The sequence below is a fragment of the Pimephales promelas genome, chromosome 9, assembly GCF_988280905.1.
Source record: "Pimephales promelas chromosome 9, fPimPro1.hap1.1, whole genome shotgun sequence".
Classification (NCBI taxonomy): domain Eukaryota; kingdom Metazoa; phylum Chordata; class Actinopteri; order Cypriniformes; family Leuciscidae; genus Pimephales; species Pimephales promelas.
This window is the reverse complement of record NC_142777.1, coordinates 20602882-20615828: the sequence shown is the minus strand read 5'-3', so window position 1 is coordinate 20615828 and position 12947 is coordinate 20602882. Positions and strand designations below refer to the sequence as shown.

At 34.5% G+C, this 12947-nt stretch overlaps 1 protein-coding gene across 1 annotated transcript in view; it reads left to right on the top strand.

Moving 5' to 3' along the window:
* The first annotated feature begins 6616 nt into the window (after window positions 1-6616).
* sorbs2b (sorbin and SH3 domain containing 2b) overlaps window positions 6617-12947 on the top strand; it is a 53371-nt gene continuing 47040 nt past the window's right edge. Inside the window, 2 exon segments of the mRNA XM_039648910.2 lie at window positions 6617-6979; window positions 9817-9937. Coding sequence (XP_039504844.2) covers window positions 9931-9937 — 7 coding nt within the window. The 5' untranslated portion in view covers window positions 6617-6979; window positions 9817-9930.

Here is a 12947-nt window from a genome sequence, read left to right as displayed (position 1 = left end):
CATGTACGTTAATAAACATAATTTATGCACTAAATCAATAGTTACAGTAAAGACTTTTACAAAATGAATGCTGTTCTTCTAATGAATCCTGAAAAAAATGTATCAATGTTCCCACAAAACTATGAAGCAGCACAAATGATAAATATAATATCATAATAATACATGTTTCATGAGCAGCAAATCATGATTTCTGACGGATCACGTGACACTGAAGACATTTTAAAATATATTCAAGGAAACATTTAAAATTGAAATAATATTCACAAAATTAATATTTTTACTGTATTTGTTTTAGGTTTATTAAGGTTTATTATATGTATTAAGTTTAGGTTAGTTGCTTTTAGTTATGTATTATTTACTGTTAAAGTATATGTAACGTGTAACAAAGGCAGTGTAAAATAAAGAGTTACTAAATTTTGTAATATATATGTACAGTATGTTCCATTTCAGAAATGTTTCATTCAATTTCAATTCTTTTTTTTTCTCCTTTTTTTGTGTGTGGTCTGTATAGGATTAGTAGGCTAAAAGATTTGTTTACATGCTAAAATAATTGGTCATAAATTCTGATTAGATTCTAGATCATTCTAAATCAACTACAGAATCCGTTTGAGAAATTATTCAGCAGTTGATTTCCCCTTTCCTTCTTCCCTTCTTTCCTTTCGGCCTTACTTTGAGAACATTCTTTTCTCGCTCCAAATCTACTCCTATACTTTTACCCTTTAAATAACATTTCCAGGTTATGACATGTTTTAACCTCAGTTAAACAAACAGCCTATGTGAATCGCCTGATCCAGGTCTTTGAAACCAAAATAAACTACACCAGAAATAACCTTGCAGGATAATACAACAGATATTTTTGCAAAAGTGTCTGAAGCAAAGGCTGGGTACAATGGATTACTACCACCCATAGCTACTGAACAGCTCACCGCCAGCACTTATAACCTTTCCTATATTCAGTCATTCCCATCCCATCTGCTTTGATTTAATACCTATTACCCAGCCTCCTCCATAGCCTCTGAGCTCTGATTGGTCCACTTACGTGCTAAGCCCAGGCAGCTTATTTGTAAAACGTGAGACACAAAGAACGCTTGTTCCTTTGCTGGAAGCTTGGTGCGTGTGTGTTTACTTGGAGCGGCTCTGGCTGAGGATGTAACCCATACAGTACGTACCTTTTAGTGCAGGTTCATCACCTCAGAGGGTGTCCTGTGGAACACATCAGCAGTGGAAGGTTAAACACAAAGAGTCTGGAAGCAGAGAGGGAGAAAAGAGCACAAGCAGGAGAATTGGACTGGATCGCAGACACTTGGGAATAGGACCTGGAGTCTGGAGAGAAAGAAGAACTGAATGACATTCAGTACGTTACGTATTTTGGATAACAGCTGAGGATGATATGATCTCTCATGTGGAGGACACAGAGGCCAATGAGCTTATCAATGAGCTTGTGATCCTGACTGGGAAAGAACTAAGAACCACTGCCATTACAAGCTAGAATGCTTTCATTTAAAGGTATGGTTTTTCTTTCTTCCCCCCCCCCCCCATGTTTGTTAAATGGGGGAAAACTGGGATGAATGTTTTCTAATATTTGCCACTGTAACAGATTTTATAGCACTGCTACTGCTTAAAATCTGACTTTAGAAGATTTAACTTTGAATCTGTGTACAAACATTTATGTACAAGAGTTTGTTTAATGACACAAAGCTCTCACACTGGTTAATATTGACTGATTCTTTATTAGAGTGATACTTCCAGTTGCATTTATTACATTTCCCTCTCAGCTTTAAGCTCTTTAAACAGCTTATTATAATTGTTGCCTTCTGGAAAGACAAGCAATGATATTGAACACTGATGTTTAATCCATGTTGTGGGTAAATGCCATAATACAGTACATGGGCATCATTACATAACACCATGTGTCCTCTGGGCATTTTTTTTTTCCAGTCTTAATTTTATGCTTTTTGATACACTGTTATTTGTTTCTTTGGAACCAATGAGTGCTATCTAAAAAAAAAAAAAAAGCTCTTTGAGATGTATTAAACTGACAAAATTAAACTCATCGTTTTTTGTCCTTTCCCAAATGTAAGATTAAATATACAGCAGTCAATACTTGCTTTAACAAAACTGACAGTATAATAGGTGATCCATGCAGTGGGATACTCTGGCAACAAGACATCTTTGTGTTAAACGTCCAGGAGGCGACAAAGTCAACCAACCTTTGTATATTTCTAGGATTGTGACACTCAGCTGAGCCGGCTTTCAGCCTGTTAAGACCAGGCCACACGTCTGGACCCTGCTGCTTACAAAGTCACCTGGAAGTTACTGTCATAAGACATAGATAAAGTGTGTAATCACAGCTACAGGGAATCACTGGGCAAAAAAAACAAGTTTCTGCGCTATCATAGTTTTATTAATATTTCGATTTTTCCTATTTTATTTTTTTTTATTTTAATATGAGAAATTTTGTTGAGTGTTATTTTGTCATGACACTCATCCTGAGACCAAAAATCTGAGTGAATGGTGAAAATCTGGTAAAACAGTGAAAAAAATACCAGTGAATTTTTTTTTTTTTTTTCTAACACTGGAAATAAACAGAATGTTTGACGTTCTGGCGCGATCATGTGGACCTATTTACAGACAGTCACTCATTCGTGTCTCTTTTGAAGCTCAAGATTCTCTTTTCACTGGTCCGCGTAGATAATAAAATAAAATTAATATTCATATATAATTACACATCAATGATGTCACAAGTAGATGTTTACATTATTTCACAGTTTGAGTACAAAGTTGTATTTTTCTGTCTTCTGACATCTGTTGAAAACATCCTAATTTCAGTGGGTTTTTTTTTACCTGTTAGTTCAACCTGTCCCCTTCTCCGCCTTGAGTAAGACAGTTGTTAGCACTCACTTACAGCATTATCAGCACTTCAAACTGACTCCATTATGTGTGACAGTCTGACAATTTTTGCATTTGTTAACAAGAATACACCTAAAATATTATTATTATTATTTTGTGAAAATGTACTCTAAAGAAAGCTACAATTCAGAGGTGTGCAGCAACAACGTGTCAGTGAAACCCAAGAACCCCACGGTATTCCGTTACAGGAGATTTCACTGGTTTTAGTTTCCTGTGAACTCCAGGCCTTGGTGGGGTTTGTATGTATTGTGCATAGGTGTGTAGGCAGGTATGACCTGCTTTTCCCAGCCTGTGGCTCCAGACTAGTCCTTCACCTCATTCACAGTCATTGTGTAAGGCCAGATTCCAATTACAGCCTGAGTGGGTGTGTTAGCAGGGCAACAAAGAGAGAGAAACATGGAAGCCTCTGTAAAGTGGACAGAGGACACTCTGTCCGCAGATAAAACTATCCTTTTGGGGCTCCCACAGCAATCACAGGGATAACACAGGGCTCCTTGCTGGGGGAAGGGGGTAATTTCTTACACCCTGATGAGGGAACCTCTATTCTCTATACTGTTTTAAGAACAATGGAAGGAGGTCTGTTAAATATGTCAGCTGATAAGCCGGTGTCAGTAGCTTTTAAAATAAGTTAACATTTGGGTCACGTTTGTGTGGGTTATCCTCATGAGGAAGATTCACAAAGAAATACAAGATGAAGTGAAAGTGTCATGATGTGAAGGCTAGTACGGTAACCCATTGGTCCTCTGCATTTAACCCATCCAAGTTAGTGCACACACACCAAAAGCAGTGGGAAGTCATTCACTGCAGCGTCTCGGGAGCGACTGGCAGTCATTTTCAGTCGGTAGGTATTGAGATTCAAACCTGCAACCTTCAGGTTATCACTCTGACTCTCTTACCATTACGACTGCCCTGAAATTTGATTAGAAATTCCTAATGCATCCTCTGGGAATTTGACCCATCCTCAGGAAGTTTCTGTTACTGGGTCTTGTTATGCCACACCTTCAGGCTAATTTGCATCTGGACAGCAATGCTGTTATTAAACAGATTTTTTCTTTATTAAACAGACACTAGCGTCTTTATAAGCGTGATTTTTTTTTTTTTTTTTTTTTAGATTTAGTGTTTTTATAGGTGTGAGGTTATTAGATTCAGCTCAGGCCCAAAAAGAGGCAGTGATAAAAAAAAAAAAGAATTTCCCCAAGGTCAGTTTAGCCCTTTAGTGAGAGAAACCCCAGCATAGGATATAAAAATGTACAGTCAGCTGGCCATTATCACAAAATAAACCACTAAAGGGCGATTAGACATGGATACTGTACAAACCTGAAGGTTTTTCTTTTAGCAAAAAAACAATATGATGACTGCACTATCCAACTCAAACAAGTAAACGTTATCCAACTTTATTTGTTTAACTTATTCACTAATTGGATATGAACTATTAATGTCAGTAAAGTAATTATTGTGTGCAAAAAGACTGCAGAGTGATATAAAAACTAAATTCGCATTGCTCTTTTCAAGACAGATCAGTTTTGTAATGTCTACTATTACACATAACATACCAGAAGGGGGCGATGTGAGTTCCCTCAAAATCCCAATTGAATGTTTCTGTCCTGAGGGGATACAAGGAATAGATGAGTTCCATTTATTTCTGCTCTCAGTTCCTCTGAAATAGCTATTAGAGGATCACATTTAAAAAGGCTAATTTTGTCATAAATTAGTTCTGTGCGCATCCAAAATTCAGTCCATGCAGCAATATTTTTGTAATATTGCTGCTATACCTCAAAGCATATACATGTGCTTTTAAGTAATATAATATAATATAGGCATTTTGTGCTAGTCATTTTGAGGTGCCCTATATTTCTCCACCAGCTGCATATAAACCCAAAAAGAAATCAAATATTTCCACGTGAAAAAGATTAACACAAGTGGAATGTCAGCAATCCTGGACAAAGAGCTGGCTGAATAAAGCAATTGAGCCAGTTTATGTGCTTTGAAATAACTGTGAAATGCTACATAAGGTGTAAAACTGTAGGATATTTAAATGTATGTTAGGAAATGGAATTTTAAAAGAAATCAGTGAGATTGATTATACAGTTCTGTTAATCAGTTGGAAGTTTTAGCACTTATTCATATAGGTTTAATTAAAATTTTGTGATCTGAAATGCAGCATTACTAATTATCTTCCCATAGTTTTTCTATCTGGCCCTGTCTGGTCTCTTGAAGGTGACAAAGTGCAAAGCGTAGTGGTAGTTGACAGTTTGCTGGTTAAATTTAGATGTGTGAGCGAATGTCTGACAGACTCAAGCAACCCTATCAGGGACAAGGAAACTCCCAAAATGGTACTTGATGAAATATGTGGCATGTCTACAGGGTGACCTGCTTAATGTGATCAGAGTGAACAGAAGGCAGTGTGGGTATCAGATTATTTCCTATCGATGTTTTGGTTCATTCACACCTTTTTGGCCTATTTTACATAAAAAATAATTGTAGACATACCAAAGAAGTGATTTTAGACCAGTAATTAAGGCATAGTTCACCCAAAGTCTTCAAAAATGATCTTCATTTTCCACAGTTACTTAAAAGTATGATGACGGAAATTCATTTATTGGGGAACTATTAAATAGTTTTGTAATTTTCAGATTTATCTTTATTAGTAAAGTCATTCAAAGTGGACGAAAAAAAGAAACAAACTAGCGTTACTTAAAAGTCTAAGTTAATAATTAAAAAAAAAAGAAGAGTTTTTATTGTTAATTTGCATGAATATGTAGCCAATAAGCACTTCAGTTACTTTTTGGTAACACTTTACAGTAAGGTCTATTATTTTTAATGTTATTTAATTAAAATACGACAGTTCATTGTTAGTTCATGTTAGCTCAGGTCCAATGAATAATATCAACAGTGCGAAATGTCATACCCATAATAAAATGGTTGTTAATGAGTCCTTGTGACCACACAAAAAACCAAGGTTTAAAAGCTAACACTTAAGAGTTTGTTATGAAATACTTGAAATACTAACAGAGCGATAAATTAGCTCAAAAACAAAGGACGAGAATTTGTTTATGTATGAAAAAGAAAAAAGTTTTTTATTGTTAATGTGCATGAATAGATATAGCCATTCAGCACTTCAGTTACTTTTTGGTAACACTTTACAGTAAGGTCTCATTACTCATTGGTATTTATGATTTTTTTTTATTAATTATTATTTAATGTTTTAATGTTATTTTAAAATATTACAGTTCATTGTTAGTTCATATTAGCTCAGCTCCAATAAATAATATCAACAGATAACAACTTTTGATTTGCATATTAATAAATACATGAAAGTTAGATGTTAACTAGTGGTAAACAAATAGAACCTTCTTGTAAAGTGTAAGAACCTCTTTTTATCATATGGCTGCACATCTTCCCCACAGCACACTGATTTAGCGATTCAACAGCTAAATGTCCCAGACATGAGTGGATGCACTGGTGGAAGATGTAAGTGATAGTTTGCTTAGTCATTTTCTTTCACAGTAGTCAAAACACCGACATTCACTAAAATATCATACAATTACAAGAGGCATTGTCACTTTAATGAAAGGTCCATTGTTGTGTCCACAATGAGCTTCCTCTAAACATCATTACATAGAGTGTTCCTCCAGGAAAACATTCCTCAGTAAATATCCACCACAAGGGAGGGGTACTGCGCTATTCGTTACCATCCCATGATAAAGCATGCTCTCTGTTGGCTGTTACTATGACTACCAGGATCTTCTCCAAACCAATGAGAGCCCTACATCTCTGTCGACCCAAAACAAGTGCTTTGAGATGGGGGTCGGCATGCTTCATCACTGATCTCTTGAGTCAAGAAAGCGCGTCTGAAATTGAATATTGTGTCCGGGGCAGCCATAGTGCTTGTTGAGAAGAACAATTATAATCGACTGCCTCTCGCGCTGTTGTTGCCGAGAAGCTGCGCGAGAACGAATTCATGTTTTGATGCAAACACACGTGTGCGATTTCGTTCAACGGGATAATAACATATGAGGGAATTTAAACCGCGTTTGCTCAGTCTGTTGGATTGCACTACATATAGGAGGTAAGCAATTCAAAAAAGGACTGCAGGAATAATTAGCATTCAATCAATTTATTTAATTGCCTTAAATGTATGCATTAGTAAATTGCATGAAACATTAGGCTATGCACTATAACATTTTGCATTAAGCAGTGTGGATTTCAAAATGACATTGTTATTAAACAATGGGCTATGCACAGTGCACTAAACTGAATTGAGTATTGCAAAATATGTAGCTGCTACTAGATATATATATTTATATTTGCACAATATGAACTTAAACTGTCTATATTGCTGCACGTGAGGTGCTTTCGTTTCGACGTGCTGTTGGATTCTCCCGGTATCCCACACACCTAAACTGGCAGGCTTGTGATATCATGAGAGAGCAGCACGTATAAGATCTAATAGACTGTATTGAAATATGAGAGACAGAAAAACAGAACTACGTCAGCACAAAATGGTTTGCACACAGATGTACTGTCTGTTGGAAGGTATTCCATTTACATCAGGTATTTAATGATTAAAGAACCCAGGGCCTTTCGCGTAGGCTACCTCCACTGGAGCTTTAATGAGCCCTTGGTCAATGGTTGCTGTGCAACTGTCATTAATGTGTCACAGGCATTGATGTGCTTGAGCAAGTACAAGGTCAAGAGGGTCATTACTGATGTGCACTATGTAATTGACTAGATGATAACATGTTACTATTGTGCATTTTTTTTTAAAATTATTATTATTTAATTATTATATTACAATTTCTGGAATTCACAAGTTCTGCCATTATCTTTTTTGAGAGACATCTGTCTAATATTACTAAATATATGGCTATAATAAAATGGTGGGTTGGGATTGAGTAGGCCTGCTGCTACTGTGAGTGTCAAAGTTTATGACTAAGGCCTTAGCACCTAATTAATTTAATTTAATAAATTTGCCCTGGGTTACCCTTGTGGAAAAAGACTGAAATGCAGTTGAAAAGCATAGTTTCTAAAAGAAAAGGCCTATTTATTATATAAATAATAGGATATAGTTTAAAAGAATGTGCTTACAATAAGTTCAAATTGAATGCAATGTTTTCGGACACATAATTGCATGTTATTTGCAAATCAATGAAAATGTATTGTAGTTGAAATTTCTATTAAATGCAATCAGTGGAACTTGAGACTGCATGAAGGACATCTTTATTTGTAATTCCATAAATAATTCTAGTGTTTTTGAAATATGGTTAAAGTTTACTGCCAAATATAGCCAATCAGAATCTTTATTGAAACTTGTTTTTTTTTTGTTGTAATTTTACATATTTAAGTTGCAGTTTACATTTAAAATGTAATATTGAATATCTCACCACAGTTAAGATCATAATCACGTACTTTTGCATCATGTGCTTTAGTGTGTTAGTCAGCACACATCACAATAAGTGTACTTTTTGAATGCACAACAAAAGATTATTAAAATGACTTAAAATGCACTTTAAAGTAAAACTTTTTAAAAGTGTAAAGTGTACTTACTGTGTATTAAAATCAGTCATAAAAATACCTGATGTAACATGTTTGCAATGTTTATAAATACCAATACAGTATTTGAACATTCACACCCACAAAAATGGAGGTTTCCTATAACAATAGTTGTGAGAGTGTTAGTAGTGAGTGTACAATAGGTTTATGCAGCACCATCTGGCTTTCATGGTTCCTATAGAGTGAACAGGATGCTAAAGATACTAAACGAGATGGAGATATTGTAGTGATGTTTTTTTTTAATTGTCTGCAGATCTAATTTCAAACTTTGTGCTTTCTTAAAATAAATTAAATAATAAAAAATTGAAAGATGCCAATACCCTATGCTTTGTGTCTCACCAGTAAATTTCAATTCATAATTTGATATTATTTGGTTTTAAGAAACCGTTTGCTAAGTCCTGGATCATGATCTTGTACGTACCTTGCTATGGTTGATGTAACACCTAAGTCATCTCAGGCACGAGCATATGAGTGATGTTAGCTTTACTGGGTGGTTTTCTTTGGCTCATGTTTGTGCTGACACCTTCGGTCTCTGCACATTCCTTGAGCTTCTGGGTGACGGCATCTCTCATGACGGGAGGGAGCAGATCACAAGGTGTCAGATCTTCTGTGTTGCTGTTGCTCTCTCGCTGTTAGATATAAAAGTGAATCTCAGTATGAAAAGTCTTTGGAGGGGCAATAAAATGCGAAATTTGTCCCCATGTGGGTTATAATGTTTAAAGACAAAAAACAGTAAGAACATAAACAACAACAACAAAAATCTCTTTAGAGGTGAAAGAGCTTCACTCTTTGGCCCTGCTGTCGTCTTGAGGGATTTACACGGTTCATTTGTTTTGCAATACACTGAGTGGCAAGTTAATCTGTCTTCATAGTATAGCATGACTCCAGGACAACTTTCTTCACTCTAAACTTTAGTTTAGACATGCTGATAAATTATAACTGTCATCAGCAAACAGTATCAGAGACAAAAAGAGAGCCATTATCTATGGAGCTTTGATCACTAAAATGTATCTTTAACTAAAAATCTTAAAAGTTGCCCTTGTTCATTTATGTATAAAAATGTTTTTCCTCAGATTTATTTATTTTTTCAGATTTTTCAGATTCATTTTTGATTCATTTTTTAAACTTCACCTACAGTCATCTTAAATTGTGTACATTAGCGCATGGTGGTGAATATTGGCATAGCCAAGATGTTTGACCACTCAGATCTTCATAAGCACATATCTGTGTTTTCCCCAGAGGCGTGGAGTAACTTTCCAGCCTGCAGACGTGCATGTCTCCATCTGAAAATAGCATGAGCACTTGTCTAGCGAGGGGGCTTGCCTCTCACTTTCTTACATCTTTTGCCTCCAGAAGCCAGCTGCAGTCTGGGACTTTAACCCTGAAACGCAGTGGATCTCAGGACTAAAGTGTGGACGTGGATCCTGCTGCCTGTCAGCTCAGACCTGACGCCTAATTTCAGTCCTAATGCCTGGTAAGGATTTACCTTTCTCTTGGTTTGGGATTGTGTATATATTTGATCAAATATTTGTATTATTTTTGTTAATCAGCTGCATGCCATATACGAAATAAGTTTTCCTGTAAATATGAGAAAAAATAACTTTCGACCACACCAAAAAATAAGTAAATAAATAAATAAATAAAATTAAAAATATGTAAATATAATAAAAGAGTCTGTAAACATGCAGTGACACAATATTTAGCAAGGGTTGGCATTAAATAAATGGCAGATTCTTCTAATCATTGACAGTTTGAGGAAAACTGAGAAAAATAGAGGAAAATAAATGAATTAATTGTAAGATTTTTTTAATGTAGTACTACTGATCTTATATTATTATTATTATTATTAATATTATCATTATTAGGGACATGTCTAAATTAGGGCTGTGAAACGATTAATCGCATCCAAAATAGTTTTTGTTTGTGTCTTGACATGTGTATATGTGTATAATTATTTTGTATATATATATATATATATATAAATACACACACATGCATGTATATATTTAAGAAACATATTCATGTATATACTGTATATATATATATATATATATATATATATATATATATATATATATAATTATACACAGTATACACATATATTATGCAAACACAAACTTTTATTCTGGGTGCGATTAATCGTTTCACAACCTTAGAGCCTAAAACCCTGTGATGTACAATGTTTTTTTAACAATCAAACTTCGCAATCAACAAATTAACGAATGGTAAAATGAAAACACAAGTGTAAAATAAAAATCTATAACTGTGGGTAATTGGGTTGAATGTAATCTAGGTTGGGACCAAATGTTAAATTTAGTAATTAATTAGTAGTAAATAGTTTCCCATATTATCCCAGTTTCAGAAATGTATTTGTTTTTAACAACTTAGGCAACAGGGATGAATGCTTGAGTCTGATGAATTCTGTCAAAAATAGTAAAATAAAATAAATAAAATTCATGTATGTACTTGCACAAAGCTGTAGAAAATATAGAAATGGTCCTAATAATGTTACTGCACTTCTTTATGTCGCAAATTGTAAGGAATGATATCACTTTGTAATATATTTGCCATTTATTTATAGAAAATCAAGCGGTAAAAAAGTTGAGAGCAAAATGTGTTCCAGCTAAATAATATATTTTTGGTATTTAAAATTAGTTCATATTTTAAAGATCTTTGGTAATTTATTTTGATGGTCCACTTTAGACATTCTACAAACTTTGAGTACCTTTTCAACTACAAATGTCAAATAACTCTCATTAGGGTCTGCTTAATATCCTAACACTTTATTGTGATGATCCCAACAGACATTCTACTGACTATAATTAACTTTGCAAATGCATGTCAACTTATTCTACTAACCTAAACCCTAACACTCAACCCCAACAGTCTACTACAGTTTTTTTTTTTAAATTGCTCACACACTAAAAAGTGATACTTAATGGGCCAATCAGTGAAACCATTAACTCATGTACCTAATCTTGAGACCAAGTCTGCAAAACTGCAAGCAGTAAAATAACTTTTTGCAAAATTTTAGTTGACTTGTAGTTGCAAAGTTGCTTATAGTTAGTGGAGTGTCTAAATAAATTAAGAATTAAGCTCAACATGTGACATCAATTTTATGTTGTTATATGATTTTAATTGTCAAGAAGGTCAAGACAGTCTAGCGGACGCATTTGACATTTGATGTTATTGATTTTGATAATAGTTTATATAACATGTAATAGTTCAAATATAAATAAACAAATGCTATATGCATGTATCATGCAGTTCAAGACAGAGACTTTTATCCCAAGACACAGTGAAAAAAGTTTGTAAAGGTTTCATCATAAAATATTATATAAACAGGTGAAAAATAATTGTAAAATAAATGCATGCTTCTGTCAGATAGTTCTTTCAATGTGTGTGATTTATGTGTGTACTGGCCTAAAACAGAGTTGACAGTTTTTACTGATTCAACCGAGACAGATGTATCATGTACACGCTTTGAAATAATACCGCCTTGTCATACTTAAAAAGAGGCTTTGTTGCAATCTGACGTCTCTCTGGCACCATTTATTAATATCAGCTAAATTACATTTCACTCTGTAATGTAAGGCATCCATTGATTAACTGTCCATCATAACACCACAATCCTGTCAACGTGACCTTATGTTCTTTTTCCCATGTTGGTTTAAAAAAAAAATGCATGGTACTTCTGTGACTTTTGCTATAGGGATTGCTTGAGATAGAGCTAAAGTAGCTTTGAGAGGTCAAATATGACATACAGTATAATGCACATTTGCTGAAATATCAACACAGAAGCATGAAAGGCTGTCATGAAGATGTCTTACAGGAGGCCACCTGGCAGACACTCGGCCTGCTCCTGTTTTTGTTATGGGGGAGGGCTCTTTCGTGACTGTGGTATTTTTAACTTTGTATAATAAAGGAGTGCCCAATCCCTGTTTCCTGAAAATGAGCCCTTGTTATACTTTTAACTCATAATATCCCCCAGGCCCAGGCAGAGTAAAATATAGTATAGTATTGTAAAAAAGAAGATGATTTTACATTTATTTCACAATATTCAATGTATAGTTCTCAACAGCCCTTAAGCTATTTAAAGAAAAACAACTACATTTTAACACAATGTTAAGGAATAAATTTGATAAATTAATTTTGAATCAATTCACTTTAATTAGCAGTATGAACGGATTTGTGATAAATTAATTGAAAGAATAAATCTATTGAAAAGGATAGTTCACCTAAATATGTACATGTTGTCATCATTCCGTCACTCTCATGTCATTCAGAACCTGCATTTATTTCTTTGGAACACAAAAAAATATATTTTGAAGAATTTCCACATAGCTGTAGACCCACTATTTTCTGGTGGGCAACCCACTTCTAGCCAAAGTAACCTTAAATTTGGTTACATGTCATTTTTGCAAAAAATAACTGGCGCGACGATGTATGATATTCCAACAGATTCTCATCCTTTGGCGTCATAT